This window comes from Sycon ciliatum, chromosome 4 (genome assembly GCF_964019385.1).
Source record: "Sycon ciliatum chromosome 4, ocSycCili1.1, whole genome shotgun sequence".
In the NCBI taxonomy this organism is placed as follows: domain Eukaryota; kingdom Metazoa; phylum Porifera; class Calcarea; order Leucosolenida; family Sycettidae; genus Sycon; species Sycon ciliatum.
The window spans coordinates 17,733,976-17,758,975 of NC_088646.1; the positions used below are offsets into that span (position 1 = coordinate 17,733,976).

Here is a 25,000-nt window from a genome sequence, read left to right on the forward strand (position 1 = left end):
AAGCTCAACTGATGAGGGGGGGGGGGGGAAATTCCCCAAAACACTGTGTATTGAGCAGGGAGTCGTGCTTTCTTGCAGGTTTGCCGAGTGGAAGGTTCAACGGGCTTCTCGTGTGCTCGAGACGCAGTCTTGTGTCAGTCAAGTGCCAAGTCCGTCGGCAGGAAGCGCGAGCTCCGACGTTTGGAGCAGACACTTTCTTCACCAATTATCACCAATGTCGCAACATCTTATTTATCATATGACTCACCTATTGATAGGCATGCCATAGTCGTCCGTGTAAAGATGGTCTACTGCGGGTAGTAAACTTAAAAGTCTCGATTGACAGCTAGACGGAAGCATTTCAAACCGATCATCAGTAACTACGCCCTAAGAAAAGAAATGCACACACACACACACACACACACACACACACACACACACACACGCGCGCGCTTACACACGCTTACACACACACACACACACGCTTACACACACACACACGCTTACACACACACAAACACACACACACACACATACACACACACATGCACACGTATACACAGAGTTCTAGCATACACGCAGAGTTCTAGCATACAAGGGAGTTATCATGCACATCCATGATGCTCTACCAGCAACAACAAAAAGCAGTGCATTCATTGCACGCAAGCATGCTACCGAGCGTGGCGATGATGGCCAGGCAACGTGCACAATTAACACTGGTATGTTACAGGTTTACGGTCAGATAATCTGTGATAGGTTTGAAGGTGTGATAGCACGTAATATGTACTCGAAGAATCAGAGTCTAGCACAACTCAGCATGAAACTATATGCATCAACGCCTACTAGACACAGGCAGTGTTTCTAAAGAGGAACTCCACGTGGCATAGCAAAAGTGCACTACATCCAGTGCGCAGACAGCATCCATGTACAGTGCTGCTCAATGAAATCCAGTCGCGTCACTCGAGTTTGCGCCGTGCACCATTTCGCAGCCCTGTGTGTGCAGGTCTAGGGCTGCGCAACACCCGGCGCGTACTTGAGTGGCGCGACTGGATTTCATTGAGCAGCACTGCACATGCAGTGACCAACAGAGCCATATGACATTGGATACAAGCATGCACATGCAGTGACCAACAGAGCCATACGGCGTATGTACATGCCACATCAGTGTCAACGTCGTCTCACCGCATTACCTTCAAGGCAACACGTGACAGCAGCTCCCGGACCTTTACCAACTGCATCCTATCACAGTCTGTTGCGAGCAGCTGTATCCGTCTGTCCACGTAGGTTGACTATGGTAACAGCGACACACATAGGCACATACAGATACAAACAGACAACTAGTTGACTATGGGTGCCAACTACCGAATGCGGTGATACTACGCTACAACACACCATCAACAGAAACTGCCAACAGGTCTCTGGAACTGCTTCTGGACACGATACCTGAGATCAAGGCTGCAGACATGGCATGCTCAAAAGCAGATGCAACATGGGGGAGGGGAGAGTTTGTGTCCACAGTTCACTCTGCAGCCAAACAGACATTTGGACTAAGACCAGCTGGACAGAAAGCAGTTTGAAGTACCAACCCTATACTATTGCGGACAGATTACCAAGCAGCAGAAGGAATTGCACATACAAAATTCAAGCTACAACAACAGACATCACTAAGCAGCCATCTTTGCAAACTCAAATATCGAAACTTCTCCATGAAATACGCTCCATTCTGTGGAGGGAAGACGATCTCCATTGGAAAAAAGCAGGCAATGGATGCCGATGCGCTTAGGCCTCACACAAGGTCTTACTTGCAAGCGATTTGCAACCTATGTACACTGAGAGCGGGTAACAAGGCGCCGCCGCCGATCCAACGGACTGATGCTGATGCTGATGCTGATGCTGATGCTGATGAAAGGATCATCCCGCACATTGGTTGGAACCTCCAGAAGTTTAGTGACTATTACCATTACTCGAGGATTTTCTACGATACCAGCATGCCGTGCAAACCGGCTCATCAGCCGGCCACTTGTTTCGGGGACGATGAGCCTTTCTCAACAGAAGAAGTTCGTGCAGCGATTGCTGGGCAACTCAGTCAGTGCTCCCTTCTTGACCAATATCGGCGTGGTTTAGGGAGACCCAATGTCTCCTGCCATGTTAATTACCTACGGCGAAGGTGCGATGAGGCAGGCGAGAGCGGCCAGCACCTCCCCTTCATACATGCCTACTCAGTTTTCACAGTATGCAGATGACACGATACATGACACCAAGAGTACATAACCCCCCAGAGTGTGCAACGCCTGATCCAGCTCTGCATAGGGTCTTGGTCGAGCGTAATCGGATCTTCTGTCATGCGTACCCTCCACACCAGCGCAAGGCCGGTCTCGAGGCAGGGCACCGTTGTTTTTGATCCGAGAGTACCCGCGACTCCCCGGTTTCCCCTCAGATGTGTACGGTATAATGACGCAAAGATCCGATTACGCTCGACCAAGACCCACTGGATCAGGCGTTGCACACTCTGGGGGGTTATGTACTCTTGATGACACTGCTCGATGTCAGCCAATTTTTGCCCAGGATGACCTAAGATTGAATTAAACATTGCCTGGAAAAAAAGAAAAAAAACCACGGTTCGCGTGAGACTCAGCTGGAGGCCGAGTTTTCCGCATCCGTAGGATCACCACCACCCTCTAGGATCAAGGCAGGAACACCACCACCCTCTAGGATCAAGGCAGGAACACCACCACCTTCTAGGATCAAGGCAGGAACACCACCACCCTCTAGGATCAAGGCAGGAACGCCACCACCCTCTATGGATGAAGGCGCAGATGCAGCTCCTAAAGTGGTGGGAGGTGAGTAGATCAGACCCACCACAAAGTGGTCAAAGACCGAACGCCTGGAAGAAGCACACTGTATTTCCTAATGCTTATATTTGAATACCGATGGTCCTAAAAGCTATAATAAAGTATAGTAACGACACACTGGATTGTGGAGCCAAAACTAGTCCAACTTCCAAATACTTTGGCAAGAAGGTAGCCTTCCGACAGGTGTTAACACACACACACACACCTTGACCTTGATACACGTTGCCTTGATAGGTTACAGGGTCCCCGTCAGGGGAGAGGGGTGGAAGAGGCTGAGGAGCAGCACTTCCGATGGCGCACTAGATGGTGACGTAGCCGGAACTTCCTTTGGCAAGGACACTCAAACGGGAAGTCGGCCCTTTCCGACACTGTCCTTCGTTTCGTGCGGTCGTACTTGTGTCTGGCCAAGCCGCTGCTGGACTGGAAACTCCGGTGGCAGGTGCTGCACTGCGGAGTGACCGGGTTGCCGGGGTGCTCGATGTTGGGAGCAGGTCTGTGATCGCACCGATGGGTAGCCAATCCACCGGGGCTGCGGAACCAACGTTGGCAGAGACGACATTGGCAAGCGCCAGCCTGATTGCACACTGGTTTCTGCCGTTCTGCCAAGCATTTGTGACGCTTCTCATCTGATGGGCGAGAGAAGTACCGATTACATACTTGGCAATGTACATTGGGTGTGGGCGGTTCGGGCTCGAAACAGCGGTACATGCGGCGCCAGTGGGGGCGAGAATCTGCCATATCGTACCATCCCTCCACAGCATTCAGGGCCTTCAGGCCTGCACTAATGCAGTCCTTCCAGCGTTTGCGTGGACCGCCAGGTGGACGGCGGGATGGGAGCAGACCGAACAACAGAATCTTCGGGATGCGCCCTGGTGGCATGCGAGCAACATGACCCAGGCCCAGCCACTCAAGTCGTCGCTGGCGAATCCGGACAGCAAGTGGGCGCTTGTCGCCCCACATTTCCAGCAACCGATCATTGCTGATCCGCTCTTGCCAGGCGTCTAACCTTGTTATGCCAAGAATGGTACGCAGACACTGCATGTAGAACGTGGAGAGCCTCCGGATGTCGGCTTGGAGGGGTACCCAGCACTCAGCTCCGTACAGCAGAATGGTGACAACGCACGCATTGAAGAGATTCTTCTTGGTGCGGACGGACAGATGGTGGTTGTTGAAAACTGGCTTCCGCAGGGAGCCAAACGCACGGGAGGCAGCCGCAATTCTGGAGGAGATGTCAATCAAACACCGGCCAGACGTATCGATGATCGACCCAAGGTAGCGAAACTCCGTTACGCACTCGATCTGGTTCGAACCAACACAAACAGGGGCGAGGTCCGCATCAGAAATGTCTCTGCCGATCACCATGAACTTGGTCTTGGAGAGACTAACTGTCAGTCCAAACTCGGAGGCAACTTCATCGAATGTCACTGCAGCTCGCTCGAGCCCGGATCGAGATATCGCAAACAGTGTGGAATCATCCGCAAACTGGCATTCAGTTACGGTGTCTGACACTGCTGTGCAACGAGGCTTCTGCATTAGCTGACCATTGATGTTGTAGCGGATATCGACACCGAAGCCATCCACGCCTTCCATCCGCTGCTTCCAGGTATGAAAGACAGCAGCCATGTACAGGTTGAAAAGAACCGGTGCCATGGAGCAGCCCTGGCGCAGGCCATTCTGTACCTCTAGCGGGTCCAACAGCCGACCATCAATGCGTAGACATGTCTCCATGTCCTTATGGAATGCTCTGATATTAATATAAGCACACTGTGTAAATTCATTATCTGTACCGGCGAAAAAAACCCTGAAATGTGTGTGTCTCACATGAATTTGGCATGGCAACATGCCTCTGAAATGAGGTTGAAATAATAATGGAACAGTCTCCAATAAAGGAACGTCTCCATTAATAGCACGGGGCGGACGTACATTGAAAAAATAAAGGACCGTGCTTATATTAGAGATAATACGGTATGTACGGTACTCTTGTTCACGCTCATCACTTGCAAGGCAAATGAGTGGTGCCTGGGGCGGGAGGGGGGGGGGGGGGACCCTTCCAGTGTCTGCTCTAGGATTGTAGGACAGCCAGGTGCACGTGTACCTGGCGCAACCGTTTCAACCGGGTGGTACACATGTACCTAACACTTCGGACAATAAACGGGAACTAGGCCCAATGATATAAAGGCGAATGGATAAGCCGCATTTAGAAAAGAGAGGACAGAAATTAGAAAATTACGAAAGAAGAAGAAGTATCTGACACATACAAGCCATGTAGTCAGTCCTTTCAAAGTTCGAAAGTGTAAAGTACCAGCAGGGTCACAGGTGACCCGGTACTATATTTTCAACCGGGTCCAAGCGCTCCCCAACCGGGTGGATTACCCGGCTCACCCGGCACTGGAGCAGACACTGCTTTCCCCGGTCTTCACCACACAGAAAGCCCCCCCCCCCCCCCCCCACCGGAAAGGCAGGGGATAGCTGGAAATCAGAGCCCCAGAAGACGCCACTGTCTTCTGGGTACATGTACTCACAACACAACTGTCTTCTGAAGTTCTGGGAACTCACAACACACACACACACACACACACACACACACACACACACACACACACACACACACACACACACACACACACACACACACATACGCACACACACATACACACACACACACATACACACACACACACATACACACACACACATACACATACACACACACACACACACACACACACCACACACACACACACACCACACACACACACACATACGCACACACACATACACACACACACACACACACACACACACACACACACACACACACATACACACACACACACCATGCACATATACACACATACACACACACACACACATACACACACACACACACACACACACACACACACCATGCACACATACACACATACACACATACACACACACACACACACACACACACACATACACACACACACACACACACACACATACACACACACACACACACACACACACAAGCACGTGCACACACATACACACACACCCAGAGCCCCCCCCCCCCCCCCCCCCCACACACACACACTTGTACTTGTTGCTCACTGCCATAACAGGTCAAGTGGGTCTCCCCGGGAGAGGGGAGAGAGACTCGGGAATCTTGGAAAGATGACTCAATTGGCTATTGAACCGCCCAACGGCCGACACCCCCTGAAATCCCCAAACTCTGGGTGGACTTGGAAAATGATCCCACTTGTGGGCTCACCACACCACGTGTCCAACGCCCCTGATACGTGTAATATAATCAAGAGTACATGAAAACCAGAGTGTGCAGCTTGGGGCTTTTTCTACTATGGGTGTCTGTCACGGCGGAATTCCGTGATTACATCATATTTGGCTCAGATCTGAGGCGGGAAATGGCATAGTGCGTAGAACTGAGCTGCAGTTGTGCAGAAGGAGACCTGCTTGAATCCTGCTTGTACGCACTACATCACTAAACTGATGTAATCACGGAACCCTTGGGGGTTTCAACCCGGGGCGAAAAATCGTACTAACGTACTTCTGTGCGTATCTCGCGCCAGGTTCTGTCCCTCCAGGAAATCGCGATTCCACGGATGCAACAAATTTCGCGATTTTGGCCAAAACTCGCGCTTTCTGAAAAATCCGCGATTTCCCACGTTTTTTGTTGTTTTCTGCACTTCTTTCTGTCCCTCCAGGAACTTGCGATTCCGCGGACGCGTTGTTTTCCGCGATTTGAACAAAAGTCCGCGATATCCGCATAATTTGAAAAATCATCCGCGTTATTGTAGAAAACTAACTGTCCTTGATACGTGAAAAGCACCGCGATATTCTCGAAAAGCAACTGCGATATTCGAGTCTTTCTTCGATGTTGTTTAGTTCTTCAAGCTCGTCAGTAGTTTACTTGTGAGATCGGCACCAGATTGGAGAAGTTTCTGGGCAAATCAGCGGCTGACAAGTCACATAATAAGGCTTGCGTCGAGTGTTGTCCGAGGATGGAGGAAGCTGTCTTGCAAGCTCCTGCCGGGCAGTTGAACACAGTCGCAATCGAGTACAGCGCAGCACACGTTCTGTTTTTGGCATGTGCTATGCATGATTTATGCTGTACGACTCGTACATCGTACCGCAGTACAGTGAGTACAAGTACCAAAATCAACCGCAATTTCCGCAATTTTACCACAACAATCTCGCAATGTTTGACAAAATCCGCAATATTCCCCGCAATTTGTGGCATTTTACCTCGCAACTTTTTCCGGGATATTTCCGAAATGTCTCCGCAAGTTTCTGGAGGGACAGTTCTTTTTACATTTGTATACACTTTTTACGCAGTATACAGACTATCACAGTGCTTTCCATGATCATGTACGTACGTAGGTTATTTGCACAGTACGCAAATAGCGATTCTAAGGATGCAACAAATTTCGTGATTTGGCCCAAATCCGCAATTTTCTGCCAATAATTCCCCGAATTTCTGGTATTTTAAAGTTCCGACTCTTTCCGCACTTTTGGCCGCATTTTTTGTTGTTTTCTGCCGCAATTTCTTGTGCAAGTTTTCATAAAAATTTCCGCAAATTCCAACAGGGACAGCAGGTTTGAATAGCAATGCACATGCAAATTTCGCGCGAAAGGATTCACGTGACCATTCAGGACTCTAGAAGTGGACTTTTGGCAGCAAATCAGTATCTGACCAGGGTCAACTGTCTTCATGTAAACACCCACCTATTTTTTCCATAATGGACCATTGTACAGACTTTCAAGCCGGGATGAACTCGACCCTTCATCCCCGGGTTGAAAATTCTCATGTAAACACAGCCTTTGAAAAACTGTTGCCTTTCATTTTCAGGTTTCATGTGATTTTGTACTGGATGTTCTATGTACGTAGTCTAGAAGGCCTTAGGCTGCATTCACACAGTCACACGGTACAAAACCGCATACAAGCATCATGTTCTTTGAAGTGGGCATGGAAACATGCGCGAAAAGTGAAAAATCACATCAACGTTCAAAGCCATCCCGGAGCAGCTTTGAAGGCGGCTTTGAAAGCGGATTTCGGCTTTTAGTTTTCAGGCAAGTCGAAATGAGTGGTTTGGTGTGTCGAGTGCGCAGAGTTTTTGTTAGTTCTTGGAGAGTCCGGTACCATGCCTCGAGTTGTCTTTTCTGCCGAGGTGGAGCCACGGCTGATAGAACTATGGGGAAAATACCAGCGAGAAAAAGTGGAACTATGATGAAAAGAGCTGTTGCCGAGCAGAGGATTGCAGATGAGCTGAATCTGTATGCAAAACAGCTATCCGGAGGTGATCAGGAAATGATATACACGGCCACTATCGTTCACAACTCAAGCAAACTCAGACGAATACACCAGTCGTGGAGACGTTCCACCTCGATCATACTAGCGGACCAAGAAAAAGTATTTTTTTGAAATTTTGAGCCAAGGGCCGCACGGTGCGCTCAGCTCACGCCCTTTGCCATGGGTCACGCGGGTCACTTTGTACGTGATTGGCACACACTGCATTTGACTGTGTGAATGTACAGGCGTTGCAAGTGGCTTGTACGGTCATGTAAACGCGAATGTTTGTACCGTGTGTGAATGCAGCCATAGGCCCTCTTCAGACTAGGTACAAAACAGCCTATAAGTCACATTTACATAGAAGTTTCCAAGACGACAACAAGAATCTGGCGGGAAGCCTAAAAAGCTGCCCAATCCTTTCAGGCAGGGTGCGAACCCTTGTAAAAGGCAACTAAGGCTGTGTTTACATGAGAAATTTCAACCCGGGTCGAGTTCAGCCCGGGTTGAAAGTCTGTACAATAAACAAAATAGGTGAGCGTTTACTGAAGACAGTTGATCCGGGTCAAATACTGATATGCCGCCAAAAGTCCACTTCTAGAGTCCTGCATGGTCACGTGAATCCGTTCGCGCGAAAATTGCATGTGCAGTGCTGTTCAAACCTGGCGCGAGATACGCACAGGAGTACGTTTGTACAATTTTCTTGACCCGGGTTGATTTCAACCCGGGTCAAGCGCAATGCGTCATGTAAACGCACCATTCATTTTGTGCACATGGCGGGTTGAAATCTGACCCGGGTTGAAACGCCTTATGTAAACACAGCCTAATTACTTTCCTGCATTTATCGTACTTTCTCACCAGGTAGTTGTACAAACGTACAGACTTTGAACCCGGGTACGACTGCCGGCTGCTTTCACACATCCCAGGTCCATTGCGCAATAGCGCAGGGTCAAAGGTTGCCTGTATATCGCATGTAAAATGTGTAGTCTGATTGTAGGCTTGGAAAAATGTTGCCTTTTAGGTTTTATGTGATTTTGTACTGGATGTTCTATGTACGTAGTCTGCAGAGGGCCTTCTGTAGTAGCAGTAGTTCATACACCGTACATACACTAACACATACCTCTGCCGTCGTCATGCTGTAGGCGACTATCACCAGGATGACAAATACAGAAGATTGGAAGACGGACAAGACGTTGGCACAGACCGATTTTATTCTGGCAAGAGGAAAATAGCAGGTGATGCGGTCGCTTCTACATCTAGAAAATCGGTTGCACAGCTTCGAGACAGGTCGTGTCAGTGAGAGTTTTCGTATCATTACTCCATTAGACAGATTGCGATACTAGTACGATGGCGTGCATTTAATCGAATTCTTACAGTCGTTCAAGGAACCATTCAGCATTCAGCTAAAGGCTAAGACATCACACGATTCCATTGGGATAATAATAATAAGGAGAAACTGATTGTTGCAACAAATTTAGAAAAGCGATCCTGTCAGCTTTTCTATTACTTGTGTTCGTACTGAGAATTCAAAAAATGGACTAAGCCAGGACAGTCAGTGTCAGGGAGTCTGCAGGCACAGCGATGCGTGCGTCCTTGCGCTCCAGAGAGTCGTAAAATACCGGCATTTTACGACTCCCTGTGCGCTCTAGCTAGCGCCAAATTGCAAAGGCCAAGTAGCGGCGCAGACCTCCAATAAAATGGCCACACTTGGCGCAAAAATTTAAAAGCACACGCCTTATAGGGCCGTGATCGTTTGGTCGGATCCAGATCCAGATCCATCGGATCCACTGGATCTGCAATGATCGATTGGTCGAATCCGGATCCAGATCCTTCGGATTTGGATCCGAGCAACCCTGCCCCAGGAGCAGTAGTCCATCGGCCAAGTCTCAAAATCGAAAGTGGTGATGCACTGAGCTTCCAACTAAACGCGACCATACCCAGCACGTAGAGAATATATCAGAGAACACTATTCCGTTTGTTGGACGTGCCGAATTCAGTCCAGGGCGTCGATACGAAGCGTTCTTCGTCGCCGAGTTTTTTACTGTGCGCTCCATTTGAGAGTGCGCAGAGTTCTGATCGAGAGTTTTTTGAGCAGATTTTCAAATTTTTGAGGCTGTCAGCTGACAGCTGTCAACCCTAAATGGCACTTAGTATGTGACAGGCAATAGGTTTTGGTGCCTCCGTATGCCTTCTAATTAAGTTCTATCTTCCTTCGTTTCACTTCGCTGCTTCGCCCACCACCTCAGGAGATTACAGCGTACCTGCACTAGTCAGCTCTCGCTAACCCTGTCTCTCTTTCTCCGTCTTAGCGCTCGTCATTCGTGTCCTTCTGCTGGGGCGAGCTTGCTACTGTTGTGTCGTAGTTTTTAGGCAATAGTGGCTGTTGTTCGCGTGACGATCAGGATTTATGGAGAAAGACGACGACTCGCCAAGTTCCCATGCAGCCACAGACGGCGTAGCAATTCTTACCGCCAACCCTTCGAGCAACGGAACCGGCCTGAGTTGGAAATCGTGTCTGTGTAATTGTGCCACGATACGGATGAAACACACAGGCTCACATGTGACGAGATGAAGATAATCTCAACAGGCTTACGGAAATCCAACAGGCTCACGGGAACGCTGCAGTTATGGTCGGAGACGCGGAGTTATTCAGTCACTGGTAAATGTTGCATCGAGTGCTGTGTGCTCTAACACAATTGTAAAAATCATGAAAAAACGAAAATAATGCAATGGTGGGGCTAATTGGTGTTCTGTGGAGGAGACGTCGCTGTCTCAGTATTCAGCGCCGGACCCTGTATTTCAAGTCTGTGGGCATGCTCGATCATAAGATCCTGTATGGCTCCAGTGCCTTCTCAGCATTGTTGGCGGGTAAGCACCTGGATCGTGTCCAAGTACTGCGGCTCTGGTGGCTTGAGGGATGTACGGGTGCTCGCCGTGCACCCCTGCCGGCAATCTGCTAGTGAAGCTTGGTACCTACTGTGTCCGGGAGATTTTCATCCAGAAGCTGATCTTCCTAGGCTGGAGCTGCTGCTACTCCTGTGCTAGCCCTCAACCACTGGCGCTCCTACTCGGCTCCAGAGTGGGCCATTAACCACCCTGCCCGATTTCGCACTGTTGCTATTCCACACCGTCAGCATTTAACTTTGAGGTCAGACCTTGATCCCTCCCACCATAATGCTATCTGTCTGTCTGCCTCTCTCTCACACACAGATGTGCGCGCATACACACAAACACACATGCACACACACACAGTGACACAAACATACACATAGCCAACTTCCCTGTGTTTGGTGATCATCATCTGTTTTCTGATGTGCAAGCTCACCTCTGATGCCGATTACTTCCTTGCTTAGACCCGGTCTGCTATTAGACCAGTCTGCTCTCCCTTCACTCGCTTGTAAATCCTACTTGGAGCAGTAAGGTTGTGACTGCTCCTACTGATGTCATTGTTGTGAAAGCAATATCATCGCCATTGGTAGTAATTTTCCACCGTGCATGAATCATTAACAATCATCATCTATGTGTCACGGCCTAACCATCCTCGTAACTCCCCTCATCGTGACTAGTGCTGTACCGTTGAAACCTACTTTGCTTCAGTGTATATTCGCTCCAAAGCTCTTGTTTTGTTGCAAAGTGATCTGACGCAGTGTGCTATAGCCTGTCGGGTAATATGGATAAGACTAGTACAGTCGGCATCGCCTATCGAGTGACCAGGTACATGTATAAGGATACTAGTACATGTATACCGGCTTAATGATATCGGAACACAAATAGCACTATGTGTGCAATATTCCTTTCTAAGCTCACGCTGTGCGGTGCAGATAGGTCATGTGTCGTTGCCAACTTGCCGCATGTGCATGTGCAGCAGGAAGGCACCACATGTCGACTACTACTTATACTGTACAGCATTGTGTGCTTACATGCATCTAGGCCTTGTGGATGCAATTGAGTCTCACATACATGTACATGAAATATTGCGTGTAGTGCGGCATCAGGTGTTAACATACAGTGGCTAAATATTTTTCTCGTAATAATGACCGTATTCACCACAAGTGTGTTTATGTCCAGAGCCAACTCAAGTCCTGTATTATTTATGACCATGACAACAAGACTTCCAGGCTGAAATTCTTCTATGACAGGCATGAACACTTGCCTTACAATTGTTCGTGATTGTACGAAGTACATATTCGCTGTTGCATCAATTTTGCACCATTTACATTGTAGTGCCACTAGTGGTATCACCTGCATGCGTATTGAGTCAAACAAGGTTACCTCTATAATTATGCTTATCGTGGCTATCAAGAGCTTCGATGCAAATTCCCAGCTGACGAATGGTGTCCAGCTTGTGTTCAGCTCAGCTGGCACTCACAACTCATAATAATTGCGTTCTAGACGCCAGATGAGATGTTTCAGCTACAATGTAGACACAACGTCCGTGTTCAAGAAAGCCGTCACTTCATCTTCTGTCCATCCTCAATAGCACGTTCAAGCAAATACGTCTGAAACACAGTAGCGACAATCCGACAGCGGCGACACGCCGTCTTCTCCGAATGAGCTTCTACCGTTCTAATTCAGATTCCCCCAAAAATGTCAAAATAAATAATAGATTTCCACCAAGCTCGCTAGAATCTTGCGAACCGTCAACATGCAGGCATTTCAAGTGTTCGAGCGTGCGTAGATTCTGCTCAGCGGCTCAAGAACATTCGCCAAGCGAAAAAAAGTCGATGAGAAAGATGTAATGGTGGACGAAATTACGAAAATCGGAAGAAGGTATTCGACCCAGTTCGACTATCCTGGACTGGATTGGCAACGTCCAACAATCGGATTCGTATTCTATGGGGTCTCATGAGCTAGTGTGCCAAAGGGCGTTTAGTTGGAGCTTCAGTGCATCACCTTCGCCGAAAGAGGCCCTTTCTGAGATTTGGCCGATGGACTACAGGGTTGACTGGATCCATCGGATCCAAATGTGACCTTTGTGCGTATATGGTGGGTAAAAATCATTTTTATACTCATTGTCGTACGTCTAGTGGACTTTTGTTGACTTTTCGTACGACGCGCGCGATCAGTACGACTTGTGCCTTTTTTGGGTGACCTGTCAGCGCCATTTTTTACTTCGTCAACATGGCAACAGCCAAGGTCCGCAAAAAAGTGTTCGGTTGATTCTGAAGGATCCGATGGATCTGAGATTTGGATCTGGATCTGGATCCGACCAAACGATCATAGCCTAAGTTATATAAGCCCTGATTATTATTGTTTAAAATATTATATATTCATAAATTTTTAATAGGGCATTCCCACAGGCCTTAAAGAGTAATAGAGAATGGATTACACGGTATTTTGGAGGATTAGCAAGACGAAATTCGTGTTCGCGTTCGCAAACATTTTTCAGGTCGCGAACTGTATTGCGAACTTTCGCAGTTTTCGTTCGGAAAAGTAGTCGGAACACGAATCGCGGATTCGTGTCAGAGCAGTCATAAATTTACCACGCTGTACCCGTACATCGTGTCAACCAGGGAGTCGTAAAATACCGTATATATATTTTACGACTCCCTGGTGTCAACGTCATGCATGTGCGAATTCTGTTTGCTAATCCTTCTCATAACGCGAATTCCGTCACCGAGTTCGACTTTCCTTGGAGTGCGAACGCGAACGCGAATTTCGTCTTGCTAATCCTCCGTATTTCCCGCAAGTTCACGTCGGTGTAAAACTTCCGAATTTCAACATGAGCTGCAGGTCGCTCGCGTTGTTTTCTGGAGCCAAGTACTTTAACGCGAGTTGAACTTTCGCGTCACGTCGGAAATAACGTGCATAGCGACTAACTTCTAACTGTAGTAATGGCTCAGATTATGCTGTTGTTGCCTGATACTGAGTCTGTGATCAGTGGTGATACTGATAGCGAGTCCATAAATAATCCCCCAGAGTGCGCAACTGGGATTATGTACTCTTGGTGATACCCTCATGTGAGAGGACGTGCAGGGATAGAACCAGGGAGTAGTACAATACTCCCTGGATAGAACACCCTTTAATATATCAAACAAATGCATCCTCTTGCATGGACCAGAGTCTGGCCTGAGGGGCAGTGTTGGCGGCCTTTGGAACAGCTTCACCAGCAAGGGGTTGAAGGACAGGCTCCGTCTCTGCAGCATTGCACACCAGTCTGCCAAGAAGGCCTGCAATGTAGTCCTGGGTGTTAATTGCCATCTCCAGGGCTTGGTAAGACGCTGAGTTACAGTAGGTCCTTCACGAACAACATGGCCCAGCCAGAGCAGTCGACGTCTGCGGCACTCCGCAGATAGTGCTGACTGGGTCTTGTGGCGTTGAAGAGTACACCGTGGCATTTGGCTTGTGGCGAGGGTACACAACACCAAGCAGGTACCGCAATTTCCTTCGGTGCCATGCGTCCAGCCGAGTGCTGAGTTACTGTGTCAGTGCCCACAGTCCGCAGTTATACTACAGAATAGGCAGAATGAGGGCAGAGAACACACAAAGTCTGGAGCTCAGTTTATGACGCTTCCACAAAATGGAGCCGAACATTCTATTCGCAGCACCTATTCTTGCCTGAATATCCTCTGCGGACTCCAGTGAAAAATGACTACAGAGCTCCAGGCCGTGCACCTGAAGCCCAGAACCCGATTGCTTTGAGCGTCCGGGTGTCAAAATAAGCCTGTGCTTAGCTGTCTCGCGTAAACGGGCCCTAACATACGCCGGAGCAGCTGAGATCAGACAGTGCTTGTGTGAAAGTGCATACAAACCGTGTATGCGTTGGGCATGAAGTAAATCCATACAGTCATCATGGTGAAACAACGCACATGTATGTTCGTGTGTAACACCCGTTACAGGACAGTAGGTAGTCAGTCGGAAGTGTGGCCATGCATGGTACGTAGAATGATGACAACTGTCACAGAGTGTTTCAATATGTTTGTGTTTCTCACGCGAGTTGGCTCGTTGCGTCAACCCTGTCAGGCGTCTATTGCACTGCAGTGACATTATGACGATGCCCTGCGTGGTGAGAATGGTGAGCCGTCAAGTCTTCAAGGAAGTGCTCAGTCCTTGAACGTTGGAAAAGGCAAGTCTTCACAACGTAGATACTTGGTCTAGTACTGAGCAGTCCGACTGCTGCCGTGCATATTGGTCACCGTATCTGATACTGCGCCGGGGAGTCCAGACAGAGCACAGCAAGACTTCTATCCGTATCCGGTTGTACAGTCATATACATGCAAGACTTCCATCCGCATCCGGTTGTGCAGTTATGTACATGTACCACCGTGACGGTTCTCGTATATGCAGATTTCCACTAGACATAACAGATAGTGGTAGGTTAGCGTTGGTGGCACTATAGCAGTTCTCATATGCAGCCATGCGCCACTGTCACAGTGGGTCTTGCTGGTGTCAGCCACCCATAGGATGACATGTACGCCTGTGTACTACACAGCCACAACTCTAGGTCCTTCTCATCACAATGCTGATAGTCTGCATGCGTTGATAATCCACTGATAATCTGTATTCCAACGGAACTGCCTGGTGCTGCGGCCGATTCACTCAGCAAAGAGCTGGCGACGCACAGACCAGGGGAGTTGGAACCAGCAACCACACGAGCGCACCCCAGCGGCAAGGTGCTTTGCTGATGACATGCTGGTCATGGCTGCTGTGACGTCACTGGCTAACGGGAGAGTGGTACACGCATCATCGCTTCTCGACTGCTCACTGGGCTTTGGCAGCAGTACACAAGATAATGCCAGTCAGCATCAATGCAAGCCCTGCAAGGCCTCCAAAAGACCGGTTGTGAACTGTTTCACCAATGAACCAGCCAGTTGCAATTGTGAAGCAGAATGCAAGTGAATTGGCTAAAGGCACTGCTAAAGAGAGGTCCGCTCTTGACAGAGTGATAAAGAACAGCAGAGATCCGCATTGGTTCAATGCAAACGGCACCACCGACTTCCAATGAGTCACCAAATGGATAAATTTGGCCAGATATCGTTGCACAAGAGAAGATTGATTAGTGCCCTGGTTCTTCTCCCTGTCTTCAGGTGGAGTTTCTGCGCTTCTCTTCAACAAAGGGTTTGTTACACCCCATAGCGCCCCTACTGCTACTAGCGCCAATAGCTGTCCGGTGAACGTTGCCTCCACAGATGAGTCCAACATTGCGCTTAGTGCATGGACTAACAGAAACTACTTCTAATGTCTTCCGGGCTCTGCCGGTCTCTTGGTATAATTAAAACCACAGTAACAATACCATGACGTGCTCTTGATTATGTAACAGTAAGTGACGGATTATGTATCACAAGCACTGTGTATGTAACAAAAACAATTTCCTGCAAAAAAAAACTACGGACCACCAGTAGTATACTGTATTACCATCAAAGCTCCATGGTTGTGGACTCTTGCGACCATGTACTAGGCTAGCCCTCTGCTAAAGTACTAGTAAGCTCTCGACAGCACAGGATCCAGCATACAACAGTAGGAGGCAATACTGCTAATACATAGAATACTTTAGGCAGTTTGCATTTGCAATTATTTTGGGGAATCAGATCCTGAGAAAAGAATGTTTTATCGATCACGTCACGATCAGTGAAGAAAGAAGGCCGGATGCAAAGAAGTGCGTAGATTCTACGCGTCCACGCGCGCGTGTAGACGCGCGTCACGCGGACAGTCATGTAGTCATGGTGATAGGTACGAGGTTCCCGCGGGAAATTCGAAGGCACGTCCAGGCAAGCTGGGTCATGTGGGAAGGAACATGTTACATGTTGAGTTTTCTTGGTTTTCACAACTAGAATACTTGCTGCAGTCTTTGATTTTCTTGTTCGCAGCTGAAAGTCCGTCCTTGAAGTAGCTAGTTATTTGATTGTGGAGCTACAGTGTAGACAGAATCTGCACAAGAAATCATCATGCAGGCCGCAGAGGCGACAGCGGCTCCCGCGATGGAGGTGGAGGAAGAGGCATGCGGGCCTCTGATGATAGGAAAGCTCGAGGTATATGAGAACTGTCAGGTATGGCGTAGTTCGCCATCAGCCTTCACTAATCACAACTGGTTTGAATCTTTTCCAGGGAAATGGAATATCGGCGAATGATATCAAGAAGCTGGAAGAAGCTGGCTACCACACTGTCGAGTCTGTTGCCTACGCTCCGAAAAAACAGCTGCTGGCAATAAAAGGCATAAGCGAGGCTAAGGCAGATAAAATCCAAGCAGAGGCAATGAAGCTTGTGCCAATGGGCTTCACAACAGCCACTGAGTTCCATCAGCGTCGCGCTGAGATCATACAAGTCACAACAGGATCCAAGGAGCTTGATAAATTACTTCAAGGTATGAAGACAAAAAGCTTTGTTTTAATACATGATCGTATTGTTCAAGGTACATGCGCTTTCCTTTCTTTTTCCCTGAGTAATATAGTGGGTACACGAAGAAACGCAATGAGAGCATCTGTCACTAGTAGATAAGTATGAAAAAGCACAGCACCCTCCTTGGGAAGCACGGGTGAGAGACTGAACGCTGAGAATTGGACCGGGCAGCTTTAATACTTTACAGGGCGCTATGTGAGCACAGCAGCTGGCCAACTCGGGGTTGTGTTGGTATGTATACTATATCAGGTTGTCGGGCTAAGTCAAATGGCCTGCCTTGACTGAGGTGTACAGCACCCTGTTGAAAGGTGGCCCTGGTGGGTGGGGCGGTAGGTTGTGAGTAGGGCTCAAACGGTCACGGTTTTACCCCTAACGGTTAACTGCTAAGCTAACGGTCGGTTTAACGGTTATAACCTATAAGCCACGGCAATCCTGCGGACTCTTTCTTAATCGTATATTTGACATACTCATTCAAAAAATGTACCCTATTCAGTACAACACACACACACACACATGTACATTCTCTTGCATGCTCATTCATACATACTCTCACACCAAGAGACCAGATATGACCGAGTTGACAGCCCAGAAATTGCGTACGCGTGCGACAGCCTGCGAAAGTGCATAATTTGCAACGACATGATACTTGAAAAATTGACTGGAAAGTTACTGCGTAACCGTTATCTTTATCGGTTAACCGTTAATTCTTCGTAACCGGTCTGCAACCGGTTAATCGGACTAGCCGTTTGAGCCCTAGTTGTGAGCCTGGATATGATTTACATGTCACATGCTTGCTGTGTTTTTTTTATCGTTGTGTATGACGCCTTTTGACGGTTGCCTCTGTGCAGGTGGTATTGAGACTGGATCCATCACCGAGCTGTTTGGAGAATTCAGGACGGGAAAGACGCAGTTGTGCCACACACTGGCAGTGACTTGCCAGGTGAGTGGCAGTTTTTCACTGACATGGTGTGCTTACCGTAATGTCGCATAACCCCCCAAGAGTGTGCAACGCATGATCCAGCTCTGCATAGGATCTTGGGTGAGCGTAGTCGGATCTTCTGATGTCATGCGTACGCTCCACACCAGCGCGAGGCAGGGCACCTTTGTTTTTGACTCGAGCGTCTGGGGTATTTTGGTGAAGAAAAGTCGCGCTGGAATGCACAAACTGTACGGGTGCTACGGGGTTGTGATATTATGTATACCAATCTCAGTGTGTTTGGGAAGACCTTTTGGACTCCAGACGGGATTGGTACAACTGCCAGGACCCCAGAAATGCCCTGCTCGCGACCGGGACGTGCCCGGAAACAGATCTGTACGGTATTAAGACGCAAAGATCCGATTACGCTCGACCAAGACCCCATGCAGGGCTGATCCAGGCATTGCACACTCTGAGGGAGGGGGGGGGGGGTATGTACTCTTGATGTCAGGGATAGGCTTCTATTCAAACCAGGTATCTCTATATATCAACACTAAAACCAGGCTTATGTGCCGCCAGTGTATCTTGAAAAACCAGGCTTGTATTCAAAACAGGCGTCTATGTGACTTTCTCGCTGGATTAGAGACTTGCCTGCTTCTCCCTAGCGGTGTCTACTGACAAAAGACCAGTGTACACCTGTGATGTTGTTGCACTGTGTATGTAGAAGTCAACAGGCATCTAGTCATTCTAGTGTATTGAATATCGTTTTGAATCTTTGCCACCCTCTGTTTTTCTGGCCAGCTTCCAATTGATCGTGGCGGCGGTGAAGGGAAATGTCTTTACATCGACACGGAAGGAACATTTCGGCCGGAAAGACTCTTGGCTGTTGCTGACAGGTGCGTGCTCTGCCTGTTCAGTGCTTGTACTGGCGGGTCCTATTTTTATGCCGCCATCCAGTAGTGCACCGCCATTCTCGAGTGTATGCTTTGTTACCTGCCATTTGGATGCAGCCTGCTCCCCCGTAACAGGAGCCCAAGATTCAAGCAACGCCTTGTAGCTGTTGAGTAGTGATACGCATGATTATGTCTTCCAATATTGGCCACGTTGCGATTGTTCTTGATCCTGTTCATCCCTGTTATACTTTGGGTTTGTGTGTGTGTGTGTGTGTGTGTGTTGTTCTGCTTATGCAGATATGGCCTATCAGGTGACGACGTTCTTGATAACATTGCGTATGCCCGCGCGTATAACAGCGATCACCAGTCCCAGCTTCTCCTGCAGGCATCAGCCATGATGGTGGAGTCGAGGTATGTTCACTCAGCTTGCCTGGCATCTGTTACTAGTAGAAAATTCTATTGTGCATTCCACGAGTAATTTGTCAGGTACCAAGGAGGTTCTTGCCTGAATGCAGCGGTGGGGATCATCTAGGAATGAGACCTTGGGGAGCAGGCATGACTGATGTACTGTTCTCGGTATTGTACGTTTGTTTGTGCGTGTGTGTGCATGCGTTCAGATATGCTCTGCTGATCGTGGACAGTGCAACAGCTCTGTACCGAACCGACTACAGCGGGCGTGGCGAGTTAGCCTCTCGCCAAATGCATCTGGCTCGCTTCTTGCGTTCACTGCTGCGCTTGGCAGACGAGGTAGGTTGTGTACTAGTGCAACAACAGTCACCCATGATTGAATGAATCTGTTTAACTATTGACTCTTGGGATAGTCTTGCTCCTTCTAGCTCTATAGTGTAGTGTAGGTTAGCTGTCCGATTTCTCTTGCCGTTTACAGCAAGCTCTTAGAGTTTGGGCAGTTTCTCCACGTTGGGCTTCTGTTCGCTTCACAGTTGCTGCCCTCTTTTGGCGGGTAAAAGCCAAGTGTTGATTTCAGCCAGGTTATAGATTCTTGTTCCCGTAGCTATGCAGAAGACGTTACTTCAGTAACGTCTGGCGCTAGCCAGGGTCCACACAGCTTTAATTTGGTATTTGTTTGTGTCACGCCTGGCGCTATCCGTATCTGACGGCAAAAAAAGCATAGGATGTTATAAATTTTTCAATTCTCCTTTTTTTTTTCAGGCATATCCTGGGATTCGAACCCGCACTATCGCCCTACATGCATTCCCCCATACACTTCGCATTCATACCCATTCTTCCAAGTTGCTTCACGTTATTATCTTGCGTTTGAAAGCCCTATTTGAATATTGCGGGCAGCTGTATGTGGCCAGCTGTGTTTGATGGTACGGTACGGAAGACGGTGTCGTATTACCCTCGATCGTACCTGTCCCGTACCTATCCCCTACCGTACCGTGCCATCAAAGACGGCTGGCCACAATGCATATTCAAATAGGGCTTTCAAATGCAAGATCACAATGTGAAACAACTTGGAAGTACACTCAAACGTCTCTTATCCGGACGCCTCAGATACGGGCACGTCTCTCTACCGGGCACCTTCAGCTTGAGTTCCTATGCCAAAAATGCTTTGAATTTGGGGTTTGGAACTTTTTTTGGTATGCGCAAGTGCTTATTTGTCACTGCCAACCTGTGAAATCCACACTTTTTGTCAATGGATTCTTTCTGTAACCTGAACATGTGCAATACGGGCCAAATAAACTTCTTCAAAAAATGAGATGATACATGGTAGATGAGTTATCCTGAGATACGGGCAAATCTGAGATACGAGCAGTGCCCGGTCCCAAGGTGCCCGGATAAGTGACGTCCGAGTGTATGTATGCGAAGTGTATCGGGGGATGCATGCAGGGCGCGCGATAGTGCGGGTTCGAATCCCAGGTTATGTCATAAAAAAAGAATTTTTTTAAAGAATTTATAACATCGCTATGCATTTTTTTTGTCTAGGTCATCAAGGCAAAATAGCATAGCGTAGGGCCCTGAGCTTCCAAGCTCTCTCGTTTAATATAGGGTCTTATGATTTAGAACTGATAATTCATGTCCTCTTGTATCGGTTAGATGTACATGTATGTGTGTGCACCGTGAGTGCGTTCGATTATGCCGGCGAATCGATTCATGAATCGCCCCCGGCTATTCACATCACCCCATGTGAATATGGTGAATGGATTCCGAATCGATTCTACAATTATAGGGCTCATGACATGAAATCGAACGGCGAGATTCCATTCATGAATCGATTCAAGTGTGCAATCGAACGCACTCACTGCGTATGCGTGTTTCTTTTGCCTGAATTTTTTCCAAGTTTCAACAGTCAAATCCTGTTTCTGTGGAGATTTGTGTGATGTGCCAGTATCACTGTAGCAGTAGCTTTTGAGATGTGCTCTGTGATGTGCTCTGTGATGTGCTCTGTGATGTGAGACAGTCTCAGAATCGGTATCGAGTGATTGCATTCTGACTTTCATGTTTATGGTGATTCATTCCGACACGCTTGCTCTTGTCTGCATGTTTTTGTCCTTTTTGCCGTTGTTCTCTCTGCAGTTTGGGGTTGCGGTGGTCATAACAAACCAGGTGGTGGCGCAAGTGGACGGCGCTGCAATGTTCACGTCGGATCCCAAGAAACCAATCGGTGGACATATCATGGCACATTCATCGACCACCAGGTAAATAGTCGCTCAGCTGATGTCCCCTTGCTCCGCCGAGTTGGGCGGACTGGCAATGCATTATGTCTGCGAACTTGTTACCAGGCACTCTAGTGCGCAAAGCTCTTGGTGCCACTTGCAGTATCCTGGCATCATGTGTCTGGTCATTCCAGGCATGTGAGTGAGTGATTGCTCTACGCTCACCCATCACAGTCTGTGCCATGCAACTTCTGTCTTACTCACAAGTTTAGTTCCAGTACTGGACCAGGACAGTCGGAAGTGTACAATCCTGGGGTTGTATGTTCTCAGTCAAAAACAAACTGAGCGATGATCCTTTTTTGTGCCTGTTTCTTGTGTTCACCAGGCTGTACTTGAGAAAAGGACGCGGTGAGACTCGTATCTGCAAGATTTACGACTCGCCGTGTCTGCCAGAGTCTGAGGCCATGTTTGCAATTGCTGACAGCGGCGTTACTGATGCCAAGGACTAGTGAAGGCGAACACGACTGTGTGTGTGTGCATGTGCATGACTGTGTGTGTGAGAGAGCGCCGAGAGCCTAACTGAAAGACCAGATCCCACCAGACCCTATTCTGTATATAGCGCGTGTATATACGCTGATGCTGCATAACCATGATGACCGCGCAATGTCATTTGTTTTTACTGTTTGTGCGGCAGTGCTGCACCTCGCTAAACCGTATTGATTTCCTACTCACTATTCCCATAGGTAAACCATCCCATAGCAGATCTTCTTCCTTCAGCGTAACTGGCAACCATGATAAGATTTACTCAACTACGATTAGAAACAGCACAGAAGGAACAACTCCGATGTGTAGAATGTACTACCAATATCCGTCGTTAACTAACTGTACAAACCCATTATTTTTAAATCAAAATCATCACCGCTTTCGATATGGCGTACGTTGACAACATACATAATATACAATTCTTCAGAAGATGCGGTGTTAAATAAAATGCTATGAGAGATAAGCAAACAATGGCATGTGTGTTTTGTGTTTTATTCAAAACCTGGATGATTGAAACTCCTATGGTGTTGCATGCAGAGAATATTGTTAGCGTTCCAATTTGCTGGCATGTAAAGGTGAGTATTTCAAGAGTGTGGTGCTATACAGGGGAGGGGGGGGGGGGCTGAAGTGAACAAAGTGACTGGCCAGCAGGCACCTTTCTCTCTTCGTTTCATGAGCCAACGCACCGGGTTACTGAGGCCTTGGCAGCAGATGACCATACTAGTACTGCGCTGATCGATGGTGTGTGCTTGTTTGTCGCTGTGTCGTCGAGTGTCTTATTCCAGCAGATGTGGTATGTTGACCTGTTGCTTGGGGGTGTCCGCATCACCGAACAGAGAATTGAACAGCGCAACATACTGGTCGCAGTGGTCCGCTGCATACCAACACAGAATGCAGAACAATCTCATTCAGCTGCAAATAAGCGGTATAATGCGGTCATTATGTACGAGTTATCTGTCATCGGTACAGCTTTAGGCGTATAGTTTCATGCAAGTATGCAACTTTGCCATACAAACTCATGGGCAGGTATGACTTTGTAATACATTTTCAACATCAAGTGCTTTTTCTTGTACATTCCAATGGACAACGCGGGTTCTATGCAAAATTTCTCTAAAACGCGGGAAAATTCCGCGTCCGCGGTATCCTGTGGGGACAGAACAGAACAATCTCATTCAGCACAGCTGCTCAACAAGAAACTGAGAATTCACTCCGTATTGGAGCAGACAGACAACATCAGCAATGTAAGAGAGACAGTGCTACAGTCAGACCTCGCTTATCTGGATCCCTCGCCATCCGGAAGAAAATCGTTGGATACCGATGTACAGCATATGCCATGCACACACACACAGTATGTGTGTTCGATTATCCGGTTCCCTCGCCTATTCGGTTTTTTTCTGGAAAACGGATGTGTGTGGTTATGCGAGGTCTGACTGTACTGCAATGGGTACCTACTACCTAGTACAGTGGAGTCGCGCCCGCCCAAGAACGTTGTTTCCAAGGGGGTTAGCCTGGGACGTTCTTATTGGGGTTTTTTTCAACAATCTGGCTGTGTTCTTCTTATAGCACGTAAACCAACACCCCCGTTTTTAACTTTAGGCTGTGGCATTCTTATCATTTCAGACTGGACACTCTTGGGCTCCACATCTTTCGGCGTGCGACTTTACTGTACAAGCATGCAGTTGCACGGTAAGACACTGCTGGTGAGTGACACGAATAAAGTGGTTCGACGACAACACTTGAAACGAGAGAGCTTGGAAGCTCAGGGCCCTGCGCTATGTTTTGTTGCCTAGCTCCTCGTGCATGTTGTTAGAACTGATGGAAATGCTTTTTCCTTTGATTAGCTACATCATTGTATTGCAAAAACGTTTCAATGAGATACTGAAGTAACGTCTTCTGCATAGCTATGGGACCGGCGCTGACTCTGCCGATCACGGGCGTTCTGGAGTCGACGGGATGTCTGTCCTGACGTTTCCTGGGACCGGCGCTGACTCTGCCGATCATGGAAGTTTATCTTCTTCTTATTATTATACTGACGGCAACTAACATCCATTCTGATTGCATTTACTCGTCTCCCTACTTCGTATTTCTTTCCAGGAAATCTCCCCATACAGCAGGGAGTCGTTTACATAATATGACTCCCTGCTATACATCTACATGACTGTATAAACGTTATAATTATTATGCTATCCGCCTACATGCGATTTCTGGGCTGGTCGACAGGCGGCCCAGCCTGCTAGTGGGATCTCGGCCTCGCACACAAATCCACACAAAATGTTACTGCACTGAATGCATTCCCCCGATACACTTCGCATATATACTCATTCTCTTGTTGGTACCGTACTCTTGATGGCACGGGACAGGTACGGGATAGCGCCAGGCATGTCGATGGCACAAACAAACAAAAATATTGTGGCCAGCTGTCTTTGCTGGTACGGTACAGTACGGGACAGATACGGGATAGCGCCAGGCGTGACACAAACAAACAAACACACAAACACACAAATACCAAACGAGAGAGCTTGCAAGCTCAGGGCCCTGCGCTATGCTTTGTTGCCTAGCTCATCGTGCAT

General features: G+C 48.1%; 3 protein-coding genes and 1 long non-coding RNA gene across 4 annotated transcripts in view; 1 reads left to right on the forward strand and 3 right to left on the reverse strand.

Annotated features, from left to right (window-relative positions):
- Positions 1–9,643, reverse strand: part of LOC135814766 (uncharacterized) — a 23,333-nt gene extending 13,690 nt beyond the window's left edge. Inside the window, exons 1-3 of the mRNA XM_065327936.1 lie at positions 9,245–9,643; positions 1,170–1,268; positions 248–366 (exon numbers count right to left, since the gene is read on the reverse strand). Coding sequence (XP_065184008.1) covers positions 248–366; positions 1,170–1,268; positions 9,245–9,439 — 413 coding nt within the window. The 5' untranslated portion in view covers positions 9,440–9,643. The remainder of the gene's footprint in view (positions 1–247; positions 367–1,169; positions 1,269–9,244) is intronic.
- Positions 9,644–13,899: 4,256 nt separating this feature from the next.
- Positions 13,900–16,644, reverse strand: LOC135814768 (uncharacterized). Its single transcript, XR_010553214.1, has 2 exons — positions 16,480–16,644; positions 13,900–14,574 (listed from the first exon to the last, which is right to left on the reverse strand). It is a non-coding gene; the product is annotated as an uncharacterized LOC135814768 (long non-coding RNA).
- A 228-nt stretch (positions 16,645–16,872) lies between these two features.
- On the forward strand, positions 16,873–22,859 carry LOC135814770 (DNA repair protein RAD51 homolog 1-like). Its single transcript, XM_065327940.1, has 8 exons — positions 16,873–17,093; positions 17,170–17,425; positions 18,309–18,400; positions 19,178–19,272; positions 19,567–19,680; positions 19,887–20,016; positions 21,808–21,929; positions 22,273–22,859. The coding sequence occupies exons 1-8, from the start codon at positions 17,010–17,012 to the stop codon at positions 22,394–22,396; spliced, it is 1,017 nt and encodes a 338-aa protein (XP_065184012.1). The 5' UTR covers positions 16,873–17,009; the 3' UTR covers positions 22,397–22,859.
- Positions 22,683–25,000, reverse strand: part of LOC135814769 (regulator of MON1-CCZ1 complex-like) — an 18,468-nt gene continuing 16,150 nt past the window's right edge. Inside the window, exon 23 of the mRNA XM_065327938.1 lies at positions 22,683–23,304. Within this exon, the coding sequence (XP_065184010.1) occupies positions 23,207–23,304 (98 nt within the window). The 3' untranslated portion in view covers positions 22,683–23,206. The remainder of the gene's footprint in view (positions 23,305–25,000) is intronic.

Bases quoted from the DNA above. Each gene is read 5' to 3' on its own strand.
- LOC135814770 (XM_065327940.1), top strand. From the start codon at position 17,010: ATGCAGGCCGCAGAGGCGACAGCGGCTCCCGCGATGGAGGTGGAGGAA. The intron at 17,426-18,308 runs GTATGAAGACAA...GCCTCTGTGCAG, and splicing joins GCTTGATAAATTACTTCAAG to GTGGTATTGAGACTGGATCC. The intron at 19,273-19,566 runs GTGCGTGCTCTG...CTGCTTATGCAG, and splicing joins CTCTTGGCTGTTGCTGACAG to ATATGGCCTATCAGGTGACG.